The 22,784-nt window shown below is 39.2% G+C and overlaps 1 protein-coding gene across 5 annotated transcripts in view; it reads right to left on the bottom strand.

Moving 5' to 3' along the window:
• Positions 1 to 21,681, bottom strand: part of RPS6KB1 (ribosomal protein S6 kinase B1) — a 37,551-nt gene extending 15,870 nt beyond the window's left edge. For 2 of the 5 annotated variants that reach the window (XM_068976563.1, XM_068976567.1), the window contains exons 1-5: positions 21,527 to 21,681; positions 14,018 to 14,067; positions 12,893 to 13,013; positions 11,271 to 11,339; positions 169 to 316 (exon numbers count right to left, since the gene is read on the bottom strand). In XM_068976563.1, the coding sequence (XP_068832664.1) occupies positions 169 to 316; positions 11,271 to 11,339; positions 12,893 to 13,013; positions 14,018 to 14,067; positions 21,527 to 21,667 (529 nt within the window). In that variant the 5' untranslated portion in view covers positions 21,668 to 21,681. The remainder of the gene's footprint in view (positions 1 to 168; positions 317 to 11,270; positions 11,340 to 12,892; positions 13,014 to 14,017; positions 14,068 to 21,526) is intronic. The other 3 variants (XM_068976566.1, XM_068976564.1, XM_068976568.1) reach the window with 3 other exon arrangements.
• Positions 21,682 to 22,784: the final 1,103 nt, after the last annotated feature.

Below are 22,784 nucleotides of genomic sequence, written 5' to 3'. Positions count from 1 at the left end.
TCTACAAAAAGAAACATTTGGTCCCATATGAATTCCTTATGTTAATGTACTTGTCGATTTTAAGAACTATTTGGTCACACTGGGAAAAAGCATTGTTCTATTGAAAAATAATGCTCTGAACAAGTTTCTGGAGCTAATGCAAATAATTACACCAAACTGTGTACTGACCGCTGAGATACTCAAGGATGAGGTAGAGTTTTCCACCGGTCTGAAAGGCATAAATTAAATCCACAATGAAAGGATGCTTTACTTCCTCCAGAATATTCCGTTCTGCTTTTGTATGAGCTGTATCTTTAGCATTTCTTACTATCATTGCCTAAAGGAAAAGAGATGATCTATAAGAACAAAACAGTAGACATTTTTATCCTATAGGATCGGGAAAATCTACTTTGTGCTTTTCTCACCAACATTAAACTACTAATCTTAGGTCTCACCAGAGACTGAGATGGGAAACAGAAGACATTTGCCTCTTATATACATCTGCACTGTTTGGATTTTTCTGCAGTAAACATGTAAATGAAAACCTAAATGATTTGTTTTAATGTAAACTGATCCAGTTTATTAAGATATTCACTAACTTTTTGGAATGTCTACTCTTTTCTAGGCTCTTAACAAGAAAGCAGAATTAATAGGAGTCTCCAGCCCATAGCAGCCCAAAGTCCCAGGGGAGAGAGAGGAGTCAGTGGAGCTAACACCAGGTGCTATGGGTGAACCACAGAGCTAGACCCGACAGCCAGAAGTCGTCCTGTAGGTGGTATACCTGAGCTGTATCATAAAAAGTTACTGATAAAATGTGGAAGCTGGAAAAAAAAAAAAAAAGGCATTCCCAATGCAAAAGCGACCTGACAGGACTGGGCATGTTGAGAGGATCTATTAAGTAGTTCAGTATGCTTAGAAGCATTTAGGAGATGTATTAGGCTGGAGATGTAGGTGGAGGCCAGGAAATGGAAAGCCTGAGCATCGAGGCAAAGGCATTTGAATTCTATTTTTAGAGGCTGAGAAGAAATCTTGAGGGAAGGTAAATGAATAACCCTTGTCTTTAAAAAGGACAGCTCAAGTAGCAGTGTGAAGTTTAGGGAAGAAACAACATCTGTTAGGAGGCTAGTAAAGTAAGCAAGAAGTAAAATCTGTAACTGAGAAAATGAAGCTGGGGGAAAAAAGGGTAAAATTGCATCATTAGCACTTCCTAACTAATGAGATATGAGAATGATACCATGGTTTCTGTGTAACTAATAGTGCCACTGAGGAAATGGAAACAAAGAAGAAAGTTTTGGGGAAATGATACATTGTTCTGGACATGAAAAAGCATGTACACAAGGTTACTGGTTGGAATATTATCAATATTTGTAAAAGTGAAACATTAGAAACAACCTAAATGCCTAAGCATAGGATAGTGAATGAAAACCCTATAAAGCTATAAAAAGAATGAGGGGGACCTCCCTGGTGGTCCAGCGGCTAAGACTCTGCAGTCCCAATGCAGGGGGCATGGGTGTAATCACTGGTCAGAGACTCAGATCCCACACGCCACAGCTAAAGGCCCTGCATGCTGCACCTAAGAGAGCAGCCAAAGAAAGAAAGAAAAGTAATAAATATTTTTTTAAAAAAACAAGGAATATCTCTATGAAAGCAAAGTGCGAAAGAACACATATGGCACAGCAGCATACACAGTATGCTACCTTTTGTGTAAACGAGGAAATAAAAATATAATAATATGTATATCCTTATAAACACAATAATGAGCACAACTAAGATAAGTCAAAAGTTAACGAAAGGGAATTCCCTGACAGTCTAGTTCTCAATGCCAAGGTCCTGGGTTCAATCCCTGGTCAGGGAACCAAGATCCTACATGCTGTGTGGTGCGGTCAAGAAAATAAAATAAAATAAAATCCCAACAAGAAACCTATCAAACAAACAAACAAAAAAGCTAACAATTGTGGGAAGGCAAGAAAAGGAATAGGAATTTTAAGTAAGACATTAATAGTTTTATCATTTATTTCCCTTCTTACCTGAATCAAATATCATATGGTGATTATAAAATGGAGATCTTGAATTCTGAACCATGATAATGTTTTATACATTTCAAAAAATATTAAATCAACAAGGATAGGGGAGGCAAATAAAACTGAATACAGGAGAAATACATAAATTTAACTGACTTTTATTAGGTTGGCCAAAAAGTTCATTTGGGTTTTTCCATACAATAGTACAAAAACCCAAGTGAACTTTTTGGCCAATCCAGTTCTTTGATAATTTTACCACAAAAAGAGAAAAAAGATATTTAAATAACTTTACACTGCACATTCTTAAGTAACATATATGTATGTAAGCATAACAAAAATTGCAAGGAAATCTTAAGTACTTAGTAGGCTTGCAGCTACTACTAGTACTATTGGTATTATAATTCTCTAACTATTAGCATATATTGTACCACTAAGTAAATGAGTTAATGTACTGATGTTGTTATCAGGCTTTTCTCAATGTGGAAAAAGTGACGCAAATGTAGACTGAAGAAAAAAGAACCCTAAAGAACTGGACTGAAATTAGGAATATCCATGTGAAGCTATGATTTAAAACAAAAACAAAACTTCTAGCTCTGTTCTGAAAGAGCCAGAAGAATGACACTTCAGTAGCAAAGACCATAGCTTGGAAATCAGATCCTGGTTTCTCTACCAAAGAAACCAGGGCTCCATGGAAAAAGAGATGGTGCCAGGCCAGGGTGAGGGAACATGCAAGGCAAACCTGGAGCTCACTACTGTACAGAAAGGAAGTACTCCGAAACTAACAGGGACATGTTAAAAGGGCACAGAAGTCTTCTTAACAGAGCTCTCTCCAGAAAATTTGGGGAAACTTTCAGACCAAAATCTGAATAATGAAAGAAATGGACAACACTATGAAAAAAGTAGTCCATACTGTTTTAAAAAACTAAACTTTGGAACTTCACTAATGGTCCATGGTTGAGGCCTCACCTGCCAATGCGGGGGACACAGATTTGGACATGGATTTCCAGGACGATACCATGTGCCAGCACACAGCTAAACCTGTCACTACAACTACCGAAGCTTGTGTGCTCGAGAGCCACAAGCTGCAACTGCTGAAGTCCTGGTGCCCAGAGCCCGTGCTCCACAACGAGAGAAGCCACCACAAAAAGAAGCCGCGCAGTGCAGCTGGACAGGAGCCCTGCTCGCTGCAACTAGAGAAAGCCCAGTGCAGCTGAAAAGTAAATAAACATGGCTTTAAACATTAAAAAATATATGAAAAGCTCTTCTTTACAGAAAAATGATAACTTATGTAGAAAAAACTGATAAACAGAAAAGTTTCCACTTTATAATCACCAGAGTATTACCTGATTTGGCTAAGAAACAATGGATAATAAAACCATTGGGTGTAGAAGATTATTAGGATGGAATATTAGCAGAATCTCTAACTTTCATTCCATAGATACTTTTTAATTACAGAGGGAAAATGGCATCTGCAGAATGGGAAGTTTTGTGGACACCACCTTAACCAAATGATCAAACTCAACAAATAATGAGACAGACTAACATTATGAGCTTCCTAAGGACACAATACTCATGTAAAATATTCCTGCAGAAAGCATTTAACTTAAATTTAAAATTTAAGCATTTTCATAAGGAAATAATGAAACATATCCAAATCAGGGTCACTCTGCAAAATGACTGGCGCAGAGTCTTCAAAAAATGTTAGTGTCATGAAAGACGAAAAGTAAAGGAAACTAAAGACACAGGACTCTAGAGTAAGGAAACCAAAGACACAAGCCTACTCAATGTAATGTGTGATCCTTCATTAAATCCTGGATATTAAAACCAAAAAGTAGCTGTAAAGGATATTATTGACATAACTGGGGAAGTTTGACTACAATGTATCAAGAAAACAGAATTGTATACCAATATTAAAGTTCCCAAATGTGATAATTACACTGTGGTTATGTATGAAAATGCCCTATTCTTAAGAGATACATACTAGAGATTTTAAAGGCCAAGTGCCATATCTGCAAATAACTTTCAATATGTATAGCAAAAAAATAAAAACTTGGAATATACATATGTGTACATACAGAGAGAGGAGAGATAAAGGGAGCGGCAGACAAAGAAAATATGGCAAAGTTAACAACTGGTGATCACTGTACTATTCTTGCAACTCTGCAAAGTTTGAAAAACTTCAAAGGTGTTATTTTTTAACTGTTCAGGAGGTTTGAATTACAGAAGTGAAGGGAGTGTAGTTTCAAAATGCTGTGGTCAATAGCTCCAGTGCAACAGAGAGGATTGAGGATGAGTTAAGGAAAGACTCGATAAGGGACAGAAATAGTATGGACCTAACAGAAGCTGAAGTTATTAAGAAGAGGTGGCAAGAATACACAAAAGAACTGTACAAAAAAGATCCTCACGACCAAGATAATCATGATGGTGTGATCACTCACCTAGAGCCAGACATCCTAGAATGTGAAGTCAAGTGGGCCTTAGAAAGCATCACTATGAACAAAGCTAGTGGAGGTGATGGAATTCCAGTCGAGCTATTTCAAATCCTCAAAGATGATACTGTGAAAGTGCTGCACTCAATATGCTAGCAAATTTGGAAAACTCAGCAGTGGACACAGGACTGGAAAAGGTCAGTTTTCATTCCAATCCCGAAGAAAGGAAATGCCAAAGAATGCTCCAACTACCACACAATTGCACTCATCTCACACACTAGTAAAATAATGCTCAAAATTCTCCAAGCCAGGCTTCAGCAATATGTGAACCGTGAACTTCCAGATGCTGAAGCTGGTTTTAGAAAAGGCAGAGGAACCAGAGATCAAATTGCCAACATCCGCTGGATCATCGAAAAAGCAAGAGAGTTCCAGAAAAACATCTATTTCTGCTTTATTGACTATGCCAAAGTTTTTGACTGTGTGGATCACAAGAAACTGTGGAAAATTCTGAGAGACACGGGAATACCAGACCACCTGGCCTGCCTCGAGAAACCCACATGCAGGTCAGGAAGCAACAGTTAGAACTGGACATGGAACAACAGACTGGTTCCAAATAGGAAAAGGAGGATGTCAAGGCTGTATACTGTCACCCTGCTTATTTAACTTATATGCAGAGTACATCATGAGAAACGCTGGGCTGGAAGAAGCACAAGCTGGAATCAAGACTGCCGGAGAAATATCAATAACCTCAGAAATGCAGATGACACCACCCTTATGGCAGAAAGTGAAGAGGAACTAAAAAGCCTCTTGATGAAAGTGGAGAGTGAAAAAGTTGGCTTAAGATCACGGCATCCGGTCCCATCACTTCATGGGGAAATAGATGGGGAAACAGTGGAAACAGTGTCAGACTTTATTTTTGGGGGCTCCAAAATCACTGCAGATGGTGATTGCAGCCATGAAATTAAAAGACACTTACTCCTTGGAAGGAAAGTTATGACCAACCTAGATAGGATATTCAAAAGCAGAGACATTACTTTGCCAACAAAGGTCCGTCTAGTCAAGGCTATGGTTTTTCTAGTCGTCATGTATGGATGTGAGAGTTGGACTGTGAAGAAGGCTGAGCGCCGAAGAGTTGATGCTTTTGAACTGTGGTGTTGGAGAAGACTCTTGAGAGTTCCTTGGACTGCAAGGAGATCCAACCAGTCCATTCTAAAGGAGATCAGTCCTGGGTGTTCATTGGAAGGAATGATGCTAAAGCTGAAACTCCAATACTTTGGCCTCCTCATGCAAAGAGCTGACTCACTGGAAAAGACTCTGATGCTGGGAGGGATTGGGGGCAGGAGGAGAAGGGGATGACAGAGGATGAGATGGCTGGATGGCATCATCAACTCAATGGACATGAGTTTGAATGAACTCTGGGAGTTGGTGATGGACAGGGAGGCCTGGCATGCTGCAATTCATGGGGTTGCAAAGAGTCGGACATGACTGAGCGACTGAACTGAACTGAAGGAAAGACTACTGGATCCAGCAATTAGATCCCTGGTGACAAAGGGAAAAAGAGTTTCATCAAAATAGTAGAGTATGAGTTCAAAACATAGTGAGTAAAAAAGACAGTAAAAAATGACTTAAGAAATTAGTCTATGAACAGCAGAGACTGGAAGCTATGATAGACTTTGAGTGAAGAAAGGATTTATTTTCTAAATATGGCAAAGACATGAATATAAACAGAGAATGGAGTCAGGATAGAGGATGGAGAAAGAGTGAGAAGTGACGAAGAAAAGACCCTAAACAGGCAGAAAGAGAGGGGATCCAAACATAAAAGAGAGGGTCTGGCTTTGGAAAAGAAGAAGAACACATCTCCCACTATGCCTGGAGAGACTGAAGTAAAGACAGGTGAAAATGCAGACAACACGGCATTAGGGCAAGAAAGGTGAAGAGAATCATATCCGACAGCCTCAATTAGGAAGAGAGGCAGTTTGCTAAAAAAGACCAGCGGGACTGACAGTAAAGGCTCTACTAGCTGGAGAGAATGAAGGGACTGGCTAGGAACCTTTGATGGGTATGGAGGGTCTACGTGAGTTGGGGACTATGAATTTTCCCAGTAGCAATTTAACGTTTGTGTGATTTCTGCCAGTGACGTTCAATAACTGAAATACAGGAAAAAAGGAGTATTAACAAATAAACTGATTAGAGTGTTCTGCAGGATAAGGTCAACCAGGGATAGCAGGTGACTGAGAGCATGTTGATTAGGCTAGATTAGGTACAAGGCGAAATTAAAAAGGAACTAAGAGAAGAAAAAGAACAGAAAGGTCAAAGCACTAAAGGGCCAAAGACCAGGCACTATAGGAATAAAGAAGTGAGAATGCTGTTGTTCTATTATAGCCTAGTGTTTCAGAAGAGGATTATACAACTACAGGGCCTGGCGATGTGAAATGGACCAGGTGAACGCTGATGGCTCTGGGATCAATGAGGAATTAGAAGGCTAGGCAACTGATTACTTATTTAATACAAGGACATAGAAGACACCCAGGAAAATAAGACTTGGGGCGGGGGGGAACGACTGATAAACACTAAGAAATTAGTATAAGCTTAATCCTCAAAGTGGGAAGGTTTCGACTACAGTAGAAATTATAAAGATTTGCTTATCAGTTCTTCCCTTGAATTACACAGTAAGCAAAGTGAGAGCAGAGATTACATTCATCTCAAGTGCTAAACCCTAGTCTCTAGCAAAATGCCTGGCACACTACAGATTCTCAGCTGGTTCAATAAAAGAAGGAATGAAAGAAACATGACCAATCTGTGAGCTACAAGCCTTTGGCCAAAGGTTCTAAAATTTACAATGTGAGCTGAACTAATGACATGGGCAATAATATTTTGCTTCCAGAGTGTACATTTTTGATGCAACTGGTAGGACAGAGAGAGAGTTGTTGGAAACAGCCTATTCCTCAACATTCTACCCTTCTCATAATGAGTAAACAAGCCCAGGAGAACTAATCAATCCAGATGGATAATTTAGATGTAAGCAACTCATTTAAGACAAGGAAACATCTGGTTTATGATTTTATCTTTAAGGTTAGAAAGAGGTAAATTTTTACCACATACTCAGGCCAAGAGGGTTAGTACTCTCTGCTTCCAGGGATAACAAAATAAAAAGAAGAAACTCAAAGGGAGAACACAGCTATCTTTACCTAAGGATTTAGGAATTAAAACCTTACACCCTAGCCTGTTTTCAGGAACAGCAAGGAATGAATGACACAGTGTGTGATTCTCTAGCCAGGCTTAGGGAAAGAAAAACCAAACAGTGAGAACGCATGGTAACTAAGCAAGAGAAGAGGCAAAGCAAGTTAGGTCTTTGATGCCTGGGCACAAAAAGGAACCCTCACAAACAGCAGCAGTCAAGTCTATGGACTTCCCAATATATTAATCACACCCACTTACCATCAGTAGGGGAGGAAAAAAAACCCCTCTTCTTTCCATTAAAGATATCTGTGCCAGACACAAGATATAATTATGACTAATTTTGCTCAGCCCTGATTATCAGGTGTTCATAAACAACATATCAAAAGGAATGGATTATTCTAAGAAACCTGACCAGTACTCCTTTCAACACTGCAAGAGCAAGTATTATTTATACTGTCTCCAATTTTAGACTTAAAATACTTAATAGATAAAAAAAAAAAAAATCCATAATCTCATATGATTCCAAGGGGAAAGCCAGAGAGCAGATTAATTCTGGCTTACTGATGCAGAAACTGGAGTTGAAAAGACCTAAACTGCTTCTTTAAGACAATCACCAATAAAGCTGTGGTCACAGTAGTTGTTCCTCAGTTTTTAAATTAAGAAGTCATTTGTACTGCTTAAGTAAAAATCAGGGGAAATAGGATGATATATAAACACTATGTTTTTTTTTAAAAGTCATCTTCATTGTCTTAATATAGTTTTCTACTAAGATTTTAAGACAGTGAGATCTTTTCAGAACCCAATCCCAAACCAAAAGAACAGGAAATCAAACATACACAATCCAAGGTTAATAAAACAAAGAAACACACATAACTCTGCATCTCAAAAGGTGAAAACGGAGTGAGGATAAAGCAGTTGTGAATAACTTAGTATCCTGGGATATGAACAAACCTAAATGCCTGGAAAGAGACATAACTCAAAAAACGTTGAATCCAGCTGTAAAGCCCTGAATAGTTAGTGTTAGTCACTCAGTTCTGTCTGCCTCTTTGTGACCCCATCAGTCTCCTCTATCCATGGAATTTTCTGGGCAAGAATACTGGCAGTGGGTAGCCATTCCCTTCTTCAGAGGATTTTCCAGACCCAGGGATTGAACCTGGGTCTCCTGCACTGCAGGCAGATTCTTTACCATCTGACCCACCAGCAGCCCTGCTGCTGCTGCTGCTGCTGCTAAGTCACTTCAGTCATGTCCGACTGTGTGTGACCCCATAGACGGCAGTGTTCAAAAATTAGAAGTAAAAATAACAGAAAAGAAAAGGAAAAAAATATGGAATCATTAAGGACTACAGAAGGCAGAAGGTGGAGGGCTGAAAACAGGAGGATTATCTGAAAGTCTCTGTAAGGAAGAGATAGATCAGCAAGATTCCCGTATCTATAGTAACCAGCTGGGAACTACCACTTGGAGAGATGTAGTCTCCAGAAAAAAAAAAAAGTGAAGGATCAGAAACAGAGAAGAGTGCTGAAGAAAAACCTGACTTTGTTACTCAGCCATAAAAAAGTCCAAAACAATGCTATCTGCAGCAACATGAATGGACCTAGATATTACCATATTTAAGCAAAGTAAGTCAGAAAGAGAAAGACAAAATACCATATGATATCACTTACATAAACTAAAATACAACAAATAAACCTATCTACAAAACAGAAATAGACACACAAAGCAAATACACTTGCGTCTGGGGTTGGGGAAGGTAGAGGTAAGGTTTGGGAGTTTGGGATAAGCAGATGCAAGCTAGTACACAGAGGCTGGATAAACAGCAAAGACCTACCATATAGCATAGGGAACTATAATAAATGTCATGTGATAAACCATAATGGATGAAAAAGAATATGCATATGTAAGTGAATCGCTTTGCTGTGCAGCAGAAATGAACATAACATTGTAAAGCAACTCTACATCAATAAAGTTAAAAACAAAACAAACGTGATTTCAGTAAAAATCTGATGTTGAAAGGTGAGATCTCCATCTCCTGTCTGTCATCCAGCCCCAGAATGCTTTTTCTAGGCAAAACAATAAAGGATCTTTCCCAGCACAAATTGATCCATATCAGAAAAAAGACCTTTAGACACTGACGTTTAGAAGTTCTAGGTCAACTGCCAGCTAATCTCATGACTGCACACTGGAGAAGGCTACACATACACAGTTTCTGATCAGCTTCTCAGATTTCCACTCTTCAAGGACACCAGACATCTAAAGGGCCCTAACATGGCAACAAAACACTAAATCAAAGTCAAAGAAGATAGGGACTTAGAAAAGAGACACGCCCATGAAACAAAAGAATATTTCAAAGAATTTATAATTAAAATGTCTCAGAGGAATAAAAGAAGATACTGTACTCATAAAATAGATAGGTATAAAAAGAAAAAAAACAACAAAAAGAGCTTTGGGGAATTACAAATGTGATAGTTTTTAAAAAATCAGTAAGGGAATTCCCTGGTGGTCCAGGGATTAAGACTCTGTACTTGCACTGCCAGGGGCCTGGACTGGATCCCTGGTTGGGCAACTGTTAATGAAATCCCACAAGCCACACAGCAAAGCCAAATAAATACACTAAATTTTTAAAATGATTAGAAAATACATTTCTAGAAAAACCTCAGAAAGTAAACAAAAAGATAAAGAAATGGACAACTGCAAAGGAAAGAAAAACAGATGATCATTCTAGGAGGTCCAACACCCAAGTAAATGCAATTCTAAGAGAAGAAAACAACCAGGGAAAATTATCAAAGAGATCATAAAAGAAAATTCCCTGGAGCTAAAAGACTGAAAACTTTTAAGACTGAAACAGTAAAAATAAATAATAAGAATCAAAATAAGAAACATCACTGCAAAAATTTGGTATCAAATTCCCCTTCATTCAGTTTCTCAGGAAATCACCAGTAAATGGTCACCAAAGCAAGGGAACAGGACACAAACTAAGAAAGAGGAAAATCTGGGATGTAAGAAACAAAGGATCCAATGCTGATGGAGTCGGGAGGATCTGAAGGACTGTAGTGAAGGGGAAGTTAGGAGGATCTGAAGGATTGTAGTGGAGGGGAAGTCAGGAGGATCTGAAGGACTGTAGTGAAGGGGAAGTCAGGAGGATCTGAAGGACTGTAGTGAAGGGGAAGTCCATAACGACAGCTATGCCGAGAGAATGATCAGCATAGGTGAGCAAAGTCACTTATCTAATAAGCGTGATCATACACTGGCCTGAAAGGTGTTTTACAGAGTTGATGGGAGGTTTGCAAAGGCAACAGTAGATCGAAAGAAAATGATGCCAGATGAGGATGGGAAAAAGGAAGAAAGGAATAAAATAGGAAGTCAATCTGTAATTCTAAAACTACTGAATTAAGTCACAGCAGAACATGCTTATTACTTAGAAATACAGAGACCAGAACAAAGAGCTAAAAGAGTTAACCTCGGAGGAGAACTGAAGCAATCTCCTCTGCACCCTCACCAAGTAACCAAGCAGAATAAGACAGGAGTCAGAATGATAAAATGTACCCCACATTCCAAGAGGACTTATAATTGTGCTAGAAATACAATTTTTAACTGAGAATTTTAGACCAAAATATAGATTTTATAGCAATTAAGAATATAGTTGAGGGGGAGGAGAGAAATCACCTTTTTAAGCACCTTCATGGCAAATATTTTCCCGGTATTTGCTCCTGTTACTTTTCGTACTTGAAAAACCTGGATGAAAAATAAAAAGTCTGTGTTATTAAAAGCTAAACTATGTTAAGTCACAGTCCCTTAATTCCTAAGTAAACGAAGCAAATGATATAGCAGTCTATATTCTTACAGAAACTAGCACCATCAAGGACTGTGCACAAAAATGATGAGCTAAAAGAGCCAGACTACATTCAAGATTTAGTAGTGTGCTTAATCACTCAGTCGTGTCCGATTCTTTGCGACCCCAGGAACTGTAACCCACCTGGCTTCTCTGTCCTTGGGGATTCTCCAGGCAAGAATACTGGAGTGGGTTGCCATGCTCTCCTCCAGGGGATCTTCCCAACCCAGGGCTCCCACATTGCAGGCAAATTCTTTACCGTCTGAGCCACCAGAGAAGCCCAAAAAAACCGGAGTGGGTAGCATGTCCCTTTAGGGGATCTTTACTTCCCAGGGATCGAACTGGGTTCTCCTGCATTGCAGGAGGATTCTTGGCCAGCTGAGCTACCTAGGAAGTCCTTAGTAGTGAAAACTGTCATACAACACAGAACCTTCCTGTTTATTCTGCTGACATCTGGTGGCAAAGTTGGTCATTACCATCTAATAACAAGCACTGTGTTATAACAAGCACTCCATGTTACTTTATAAAATCCAAATTTGCATAGAAAAAACTATAATCATGTTTCCTAGACACAGAAATTATAAAATAGCTCATAAATTTTCAGAGATGCTTCACATATAACTATTTAATAATATTTGACAGGAATTACTTATGCCTTAAAATGATTAGCCATAATATCCTTTCATGCAACAGCTAAAATATGAGATTCACAGCGCATGTGTTACACATTCACAATGATTAAAACATATGAGAATGTGTCCTGAAGCCTAAGAATAAACTACAAATGCCATGTTTTGTAAAAATGAACACTACACAATAGCATAAATAGTTCTCAAGCTTAATCTTAACTACTAACATGTTACCCAAACTCTATCGTTTGAAAAAGAATGGCAAACGGAATGTCCAAATTTTCTTGAACAGAACACTCAAAGGTGAGGTCTTAAATTAGAAAGCTTCTGGAAAACTATGAAACCAAGAGATGTTCTTCATTTTTCTTCACCTCTCTTAAATTCTTCAACTTCCCTAACTCTATTGCTGTGAATACTGCAAGTCAAAGAAAATCAATTTAGATTAAGGTCTCAGTAATGGATACCAATCTAATGTGCCATGCCTCTTGAAAGTAAGGAGTAGTTTGTTTTTTAAAAGAATACCTACAGTCAGTACCATTTAGCAAAAGGAAGGAATGAATCCTCTAGTAACAGACACTCCCTAGCCCAGCTGCCTATTTATTTATTCTACAAATATTGACTGAGTACCCACAAAGTGCTGGGCTTTTATGTGAATGGTGGTTTAAGAGGAGGAGAGCTTCTATACATTGCTCAAATAATATAGCGTTAAATGATCCTGTCCTTTGCTGAGAGCTTACAAAGACTGAAGAAGACAGCTGGGAACAGGGTGTAAACATTAATCTACCCAAGACAGACAAAAACAGCTCTCATTTCAAAACACTTCCTACCTTTCCATAGCCCCCTTTACCAAGTACTCGAAGTAGCTCAAAACATTCTGGTCTGATTTTTTCTGGCCCTCTGTTCACACTAGTTTCTGAGATTTCAAATTTCTCACAATGCTCCATGCCACTGGGGAGAAAAGCAAAACCAAAAGTAAGTTTGCGAAAAGTTAAATTACCTTCAGCATATTGTTAGAATGAGAATTATACTCCAATTAAGTAAAAGGAAAAAAGTACATGATAGCAAATTTAGTATCTGTGCTCTAAGTTAACTAATGATTCGATGACATGGTAGGTCAAGATTAGGGTGGCTTGAGAACTGTCTGCTGATCTGCTTGTTTACAGAATGTGCTACTGATTATTGATTTTCATAAGCATCAAGTATTCCCAAACTAAGATGAATTAGAACAAATTTAGTAAGCTGACAAAGGAAAAAAGTCTTCTAGTTATTCAAATTTAGTTTATTCAAAATGTCTGAGATTAGGTATTATCCAACTGTATTTGGCAATGTCAGCAGAAAATCTAAGCATTTTCTAAATGTACCCAATCAGTTCAAGTTTTCAGCTAAAAATTCTTGTTAATAAATTATAACCATGCATCTTTCCATATATACTTAAATTAAAGGTTCCAAAAAGGGTGGCAATTTATCTGTCCTTTAAATGCTTTCTATGAGTGATCTTAGTTTCCCCACAATCCAAGGCTTTTTACTTGAAGGTGGGATACAGAGCAGATTAAAAAACTATTCAACTAATGAAGCTTTCCCAGAATGACACAAGAATGCACAAATCTCTGTTTAGATGATGCATTACAAGCAAAACAAGAAGCATTTGATTTGGGGAGCATTTCTAAAATTTTTATTGTTCAGTAGGAAAAGGTAGTTCTCCATATTAAACTAATAAAAATCTTTTACACAAGTCAGACTCATATTCAGAATACTCCAAATTTTAATAATCTTCTTCTCAAAATCCATACATGAAGGATATGTTTTCATACTGGTGCCAAGCTCAGTAAACCAAGTCTCTGTATGACTATATATGTAAGAATAGGTTATTAAAATCACATGATGGCTGTAAACTGGAGCTGATATAAAATTAAAAAGAGACAGCACAGTGAAACCTTTTCAAATATACTTACAGTTCATATGGTCCAACTCCCCCATGGTCCATGCTTTCATTTAACTGACCCTGAAAAATATGATAAAGTTTTAAAAATAAATAATCCCATAAACAAGAATTTTAAAAATTTAATGCTTCACCCCATTACTAAAGGAGAATGAATGAAAGACATCAGCTTACAAATTCTCTATACTTTATTAACAGGTAAATGTGGTGATGAAAAAGGTAAAGCACACAAACAATATTAAGGGGATTTCACTTTCAATTTTATGTGACAGCTAAGCTATAGATGCTACTCATCAATGATCTACAAAAAAAACCAGGTGATTTCTCCTTCAAAAATTACATGTATTCAAAATATGTATTCTATATTTTATTAAACTAAAGGTACCACATTCTGAGTTAATCAAATGACTTATAAAAAGTTATTTTGATATGCTTTTGATAAGACTAACATAATGCTAGAAACCTTATGTAACTGCAACCTAACCAAGCCTAAGTAACCACAACCATTCCAAGATACTGTCATGAATGATATGGCTGATCAAGGCAAAACGGTTAAGCAACACTCTCAAATTGTGTGGAGTTATACTGGCCAAACATTTATTCTGACCATAGTATAAATGAGTGCAAAACTTAATTTAACCCTCTGTACACTAGCAAAATGAACAATTCAAAAATGAAATTAAGATAACTCCATTCACAGTGGCATCAATAGAATAAAATACTTAGAAATAAATTTAACAAAAGAAGTGCAAGGTTTCAAGATTTGATAACTCCGAAAACATTGCTGAAAGAAAATTTAAAAGACCTAAATAAATCAAAAGATATTCCATGTTCATGGATCAGACAACTTAATATTGTTAAGACGGCGATAATAAACAAATTGGTTTACAGATTCAACTCAATCTTTTAAAAACACCTCGTTCCTTTCTTGCAGAAACTGCCAAGCTTATCCTAAAATTCACTTAGAAAACCAAGGGCGGGAGGTGGGGGTAGGGTGAAAAACAGTCTTGAAAAAGGAGAACAAAGTTGGGGGACTTACATGTCCTGATTTCAAAATGTACTATGAAGCAACAGCAATTAATGCAGTGTGGTACTGGCATAAGGACAGAAATATAAATCAATGAAATAGAAATGAGAGCGTAGAATAAACCCTTCCATTTATGGTCAACTAATTTTTGACAAAGATGCTAAGAAAATTCAATGGGAGAGAGACTTGTTTCAATAAATGACAGTTCTGGGCAAATGCATATCCACATGTGAACATTTACTTTGGATCCTTACCTTCACACCACGCGTAAAAATGGATCACAGACCTAAATGTAAGAACTAAAACTATAAACCATAAAATTCTTAGAAGAACTAGGAGAGAGTAAATCTTCACAATCCATAAAATAAGAACATATAAAGAACTTCTACAACTCAATAATAAAAATAATAAGTAACCCACTTAAAAAAAAATAGGTTAGGATCTGAACAGGCATTTCCACAAAGAAGCTAAGTGGCCTATCATTAGCCCTTAGGGAAGTAAAAGCCAAAACTATATTGAGATATCACTTCACATCAACTAGGATAGCTACAATTAAAAAGACCAAAAAAAAAACCCCAAAAACCAAGTTTGGCAAGGATGCAGAGAAATTGTAACCCTCATACACTGCTGGCAGCAATGTAAAACGGTATAACCACTTTGGAAAAGTTAGGCAGTTTCTTCAAAAATTAAACATAGACTTACCATATGATCCAGCCAATCTATTCCTTGGTATCTACCCAAGAGAAATGAAAATAACATGTTCCACAAAGACTCAGGCATAAATGTTCATAGCAGTACTATTTACAATAGCCCCAAAATGGAAACGACTCAAATGAACACCGTTGACACGAACGATGGAATACTATTTGGCTATAAAAAGGAATTAAATACTGAAATATACTACAACAAAGATGATCCTTAAATCATTAACTTGCGTGAAAGAAGCCAAACACAAAAGGCCACATATTATATAAGTCCACTTATGGACGCTCCAGAAAAGGCAAATTTACAGGTATGGGAAGCAGACTAGTGGCTGCTGAGGGTTGGGGATGGCAGTGAGGAGACTGTGAGTGGGCCCGGAGTTTCTGTTGAGGGCGACAGAAATGTGCAAAAACTAGATTACAGTGATGGCTGTATAACTCTAAAAATATACTAAAAGTCACTGAACTCTAAAATATAACCTGGCAGCAGAAACTCAGTCATTAGTATTATAAAATATAGCTTTAAAAGGAGTATTCTTAAATACAGTCTGATTATGAACTCTCAATTTCTATCACAGGCACCAAAAAATTAGAAGTTTTAAAGTTTTTATTAAGAATTTTGGAATAATTCAATAAATTTTAGGTGACCTCATCTTTCTTCAAAGATACCAGTACACAGTCATGATATACAAAGGAAATGGACAGTATTTTTACATAATGGGTGGTCAAATGCACTCTCAAAACAAGTGTTTTAGTCAGAACTTGCTCACAGTGTGAACAACTCAGGATGAAGTCTAACACCAAGGATGTATGTCTCATGATTAGACATAGGCAAACAGGGTGTGGGGGGATGCGGTATAAAGGGAAAAAAATACTTGCAGTTTCAACTTGATACAGCTTCTTTTGTGTGGGAGGGGCAGGCAGGGGTGGTTATCATTAAAGGATTTTTTTGGGGGGTCTCTGGGGCTTCATACAATCACCTATGATGACTTTACTTTAAAGACAAAAGGCCAACTTCTATAAAATTGGTATTATATAATTGTTTTATCTTTAATATTCACTTTACTTAATTCTAAATTAAAGACTACAGAGTGATTAACACTGAGCCAGGACTTTGAAGCCACCTAGAAAGAAGCCACATGCCCTGTGGCTATGTTTCACTTCCGGAGTCAGCCAGGCCTGTCTTGCCACCTGCACCTGGGATTAGAACTTCCTACCGTTACCTCTGGAGCACAAGCATTTTGAGGCACAATTTTTTTTCTGCTACTCAATGGTATCTAGAAGTCCAACACCAGAAACATCAAGCTATTCTACAGGATATACTGATGGTTATCCTTCACAGGAAACTTTATTCAGATTTTTTTTCTGCCTTAAGCTTTATGACGCATCTAATGCTTTTTTGTGTATGTGCCACTACAATTGACAAAGTAGAATTCTCCCCATTGTGGCTCAGGGTGAAGAATTCTCCTGCCAATGCAGGAGATGCATGGTCAATCCCTGGATTGGGAAGATCCCCTGGAGGAGAAAACGGCAACCCACTCCCGCAGTTTTATCTGGAGAATTCCATGGACGCAGGAGCCAGGCAGGCTGCAGTCCATGGGGTCACAAAAGAGCTGGACGCAGGACTTAGTGACTAAACAATGAGGTACTATAGAAGGTAACTGTTTCAAACTAGCCCATCAGAATGACTATTTGCAAAGTTTTAAATTAAAATTATATATAAATTCAAGTTAATATGCCTTAAATCCCAATTTTATAAAAATTTAAATAAACTGTTTAAAAAGTTTTAAATAAATTGTTACAGAATGAGTGAAAAATATCCTTAATCTAAATATTCATTAAATCATTTATCCACTTGCCTGGCTGTTCACAGATATTTCCTTATAAAATAAGGTTCAGTAATCTGGGGGAAAGAAGTAAATCTGGCCTCAAATACTGGGCTATTTAAAAGTACATTACAGTAAATATCTAATAAAATGCATGTATTGAGATATTAATAATCATGAACATCTGAATACATACTATCTATATAGCACTATTTTTCTTTTTTTTTTCAGGTTTTAAAACTTTATTTTTCAAAACACTAAAAATTTTAAAAACTTTTTGCTCAATAAAAATCTATGAATCTGAAATTTGGCAGTAAGTCTCTATTTCAAATTTTTAACTAGTAGAGTAAAAATTTCATGATTTTTTTAAGTTGCATTAACAATTTTCTTTTACTCTTTTAACCTGTGTCTTCACAGAAAGCAGGTTTCCAACATTTTCATAATCTAATGAAAATTTCTAAAGGAAAACTTTCCCTTAGTTTCAACTCTGTTCCCAAGTTATATTATCACCAATGAAACAGAAAAACAAAAACCCTTTCAACCACTGCTTTTAATATAGTACTTAAAACTCACTAATTCTCATCTTTTAGTCACTGAAAAATTAACTGTGCCATGTAAATATATCTATTTACTATAAATACATACATTCACTAACACAGATTCACTCAGTGTAACATACCTAAAAAGTAGGTATCTCTAGGACTTCCCTGGTGGTCCAGTGGTTAAGAATCGGCTTGCCAATGCAGGGGACACAAGTTCAACCCCTGGCCTGGGAAGGTTCCACATGCTACGAGGCAGCTAAGCCCACACGCCACAGCCACCGAAGCCCTTGTGCCCAGACCCTGTGCTCCACAGCTAAAAGAGCCGTGGCCCCGCAACTAGAGAGCAGCCCCTGCTTTCTGCAGCTAGAGAGAGCCGCACACAGCAACAAAGACCCAGCACGGCCAAAAATTATTAAAAAGGGCAGGCGGTGTATTTCTAAACAGGACCAACGACAAAGAGAAAGAAAGCAAGGAAGGAAAGAAATAAACTACTGTTCTAAAAAGGCAGTACCCCTAGTATAACTGCATTTATTATTATGTCTTTATGTACAGATGAGGGGAAACTTGAATGATTGGTTCCTTGGCAATCAGTTAACACTGACAAGCTCTATTTCCATAAACCAGCTAACTACATAATGTGCCAGGATATTTTGAGAGTACTTGATATACTCTATCTCATATAGTCTTCATTTTATGGAGAAGAAAAAAGTCTTTTTTCTGAGTCTTTAGTCTGAGAGATTAAGCAATTTATTTGAGACCATGCAGTCAGGGAGCATGGCTGGAAGGATCTGAATTCGGTCAGACACACCACAAACAGGTACATTACAAACAAGACTAGTGAATGCAGTGAAGAAGCTATGCAATGAAGCTTACTGAATTGTGTCAGAAGATACTACCACTAGTTACCTCCGTGGTCTTGGGCAATCATATCCCTGGTTGATGCCTCAGTTTCCTTTCTGTAAAATGAGGATGTGAGGCTACTCTGATATGCACGAATGTTTTAAAAGCTTGTGTACTAAAGGTTCAGGGGTAAAGAATCCGCCTGCAATACAGGAGACGCAGAAGATTCGGGTTAGATCCCTGGGTTGGGAAGATCCCCTGAAGGAGGAAATTGGCAGGATTTCTTGCCTGGGAATCCCGTGGACAGAGCAGCCTGGTGTGCTACAGTCCACGGTGTTACAAAGAGTTGGATACGACTGAGCACCTGATGGAGGGACACACTAAAGGATATAAATTCACAAACAGACAGGATTCTAATTATATTATTAGAAATTCACAGTAGTCAGACTTTCTAAGAATCTAAATTTCTCTCATTTTTCAGAATTTTAAAACCTATAGAGAAACCTGGATGTCACTGACTCTCCTTGGGTGGCCAACCCAATTCCACTCCAACTCTTTGCTTGTCCACCTTGCATCTCTTAGAATAACACACTCAAAAGAAACATTTTCAACTCCAAAAGCACTGCTATGTTAGATATATTTTGCTGAAGCCTCTTCCTCAAAATCCTCTTTAATTACCTTTGTAATTAAAGCTCCTCTCGCTAGGGTAGTAGTCATATTTCCTTCTCTTTCCTACTTCCACCAATTTCTCTGACCTCCTCTTCCACACCTGCTCAAAATCCTATTTGCCTGTACCCAGCAGAACAAACATTCAAGAGGGGTCCTAGTTCATAGCAAGAATCTTAAAGACGGTATTTTAGTTTCAGCTCATAATAAACCCAAGGTCTGGAAATTTTATCAGTTCAACTGGTGAAGATTTTATTGCTATAAAGCACCCTTATCTTTTCCTCCCCTGCTTCGCTCCCAAGCCACTGCCATATGGAGCCAATATAACTGATGAGAGTATGTTATATGTAATTAAAGTAATCCCATATTTGTTCCACTGAAAGGCTAACTGAAATTCCATATGTAAGCATACTAAAAACATACATCGGGGAATTCCCTATCGGTCCAATGGTTAGGATTTGGCACTTTCACTGCCAGGGCTTGGGTTCAATCCCTGGTTGGGGAACTAAGATTCCACTAGCTGTGCTGTGCAGTCACCAAAAAAAGAAAAAAAAAAAAAGTATATATCTCAATACCCATCTTCCACACTACCCACACTGCCTGATTTCGATTTAGACTCAACTGATAAGAAGAGCATTTCTGTTCTATAAAACCTATTTTCCTAAAGTATTTAAGGTATATAGCATCTTCTGTTAACAAGCAGGAAACAACTTACTTGCCAGAGGGAGGAGATAGGGTGGGGGTAAAAAGGGAGGCCCCTTCTGTAGTTAGAGCAAACATCTGACTTAAGTCATAAACCCATGTACTCATCTAGACAATGGAATTTACAACTTAAGTTATCATGAGGTTATCACTGATGGTCATTTGCCCCAGAATCAGTGATTTAACATGACAACACTATTTGTGAACGTCAGGTACAACTTGTGATTTTGCAATAAATTTATCCTGAATAAAGAATAACTAAGACAGCAAAGGTAAAAACGAACTATGCATTTAGGAAAAACAATTCTAAATTTAGCACCCTAAATTACAGCAAGGAAAGCCCTCACACCACCATTCACAAGTCTCAGTTCAAGCAATTTATTTTTGGCAAGCTAAATCACAGCTGTCAACGTTGGTTTTTTTCCACCCCAAAATTACATCAAGTATTTCGGAAAAAAATATAGACATCTACAACTAAGGGAAAAGTAAGTTACAAATGCCGTGTGTCGTTATAAATTATTTTTAAGTCACACGGAAGGGGTTTTTTAAATTAAAAAAAAAAAGCAAACAAACAAACCCTGGAAGATGCAGCAGAGCCCCCTTGCTCCCGAAATAAAACTCCTGGTGGCTGTAACTGCAGCGGCAGCGCTACTCCCGACAGAAGTTTTCAGCTGTCACTTCTAACAGCTGAGCGCTTCCTAGGAGAGAAGCGACAGGCCGAGAAGAGAGGTGGTTGTGGGACGTCTGAAGATGCAACACGAAATCTTACAGTCGAAGGGACACCCTTCCGCGCTTCACCTGCACTTAAGGGACATCCAGCAAACGCAGTCCCCCTCCCCCCCGCACACGCACACGCTTGCAGCACGCGCGCCCCGCACACTCAGGTCCCGGGGCTCCGAGCAAGTCCTCCGCGCGCGCCTGTCCCCGTCCCCTCCACGGGCTGCTCCCGGCTGCGCTCATCCGGGGCGAGGGGTGCGACCGGCACCTGCAAGCCCAGCAGCGGCCTCACACCTGAGGGCCAGGTCCTCCCCGCCCGCTGCCCCGCTCCGGGCCGCGCGGCGCCTCGGCTCCTCCTGGATCTCCAGGAACGACTCGCGCCCCCCAGCCCCGGGTCTCCGCGCCCTCGGACGCGCCGGGCTTTCCCGGGCCCGCGCCGCCGCCCCGGCCCTGTCACCTCGGGCGCCCCCCCACCCCACCCCCGGGGACCCCGGGCCTCACCCCCTCCTCCAGCTCATCCTCAGAGCCCGCGTCCTCCGGCTGGTCCAGGTCTATGTCAAACACCCCTGCCATGTCCTCAGCTTCCCTGTCTCGGAAGTCCGGCGCTGGGTAGAAACCGTCCCGCCTCCGTCGTCGCCTCATGGGCCCGGACCCGCCGCAGCCACCGCCGCCGCTGCCGCCATCACCGGCCGCTGGGGCTCAGTGCGTCTGCGCCTAGGCCCCAGACTGGCTCCTCAAGTTCGGCACCGAGGCATGCGCACAGGGCTCCGTGAAGCCGAGCTATGGGCAACGGACATGCGCAATGGCGCCATCTGGGCCAGGTACTGGCAGAAGCATGCGCAGAAGCGCTGCCGAAGCCTCGCTTGGAAGCTAGATCATGCGCAGAGTCAGCTAAAGCCCGATGGACAGTGAGCATGCGTGCTGTGGCCGAAGTTGATAAAGTGAACATGCGTAATTAACCTTTCTGAATGGGGAGGGGGGGCCGGAGGGAGAAAAACCACAACAAATCTGCTTGTATGTGGAACATGCGCATTCGTTCTCTGTAGTTTTTTCGGTATGGAAAGTGAGCCTGCGCATTAGGAAAATGTTGCCCCCGTGAAGTTTGAACCCGACAGAAACGGATGGTCCTGCGGTTGCCAGTGAGTGGGGTTAATGGGGAGTTCTGGGGACGTGTAGAAAGGCAGAACTTGGCTTTGCTATTTACCAGCTCAGTGGCCTTGCGAAAGTCAGTGACTTTTCAGAGCCTCGGTGTCCTTATCCGTAAAATAAAAATAATGATACCAATTTTGCAGAGTTATTTGATGATTTTAAGTACAGAGTCTGGCTTACAAGCCACGGCTCCTTCCAATGCTGCATAGACCCCGTGGTAAGGTCTTTACCAAAAACTGTCTCTTCATTATTAAAAGTAGTGGATACTTGCTCTACTATTTCTCCTTTTTTTCCCCCCTCCAAGCCTCGTCTTCCTTGCTGTCTTATCTGAGCTAAATACAAAGACTTTCTTGTAAGTGTTATGAGGTTACCAGTACAGAAAGTTGATTGGTGGAAAGAAAAAGTCGTTATTTAGAAACGAGAAAATTAACGTTAATTAAATGTGCTACCGTTGAGCTCACTTTTGCATTTTCTATGTTCCTTTGGTGTGAAGTGGATACTACAAATTACTTCAACCAGAATTCACTTTGTTTTGTTTGTTTTAAACGCATACTTAGAAAGTTGCGATTACACGTGAGATTTTGGAAACTATTGAGCTATATATGAATGG

The sequence above is a fragment of the Capricornis sumatraensis genome, chromosome 8 (assembly GCF_032405125.1).
Source record: "Capricornis sumatraensis isolate serow.1 chromosome 8, serow.2, whole genome shotgun sequence".
Classification (NCBI taxonomy): domain Eukaryota; kingdom Metazoa; phylum Chordata; class Mammalia; order Artiodactyla; family Bovidae; genus Capricornis; species Capricornis sumatraensis.
This window is presented reverse-complemented; position numbering and strand designations above follow the sequence as displayed.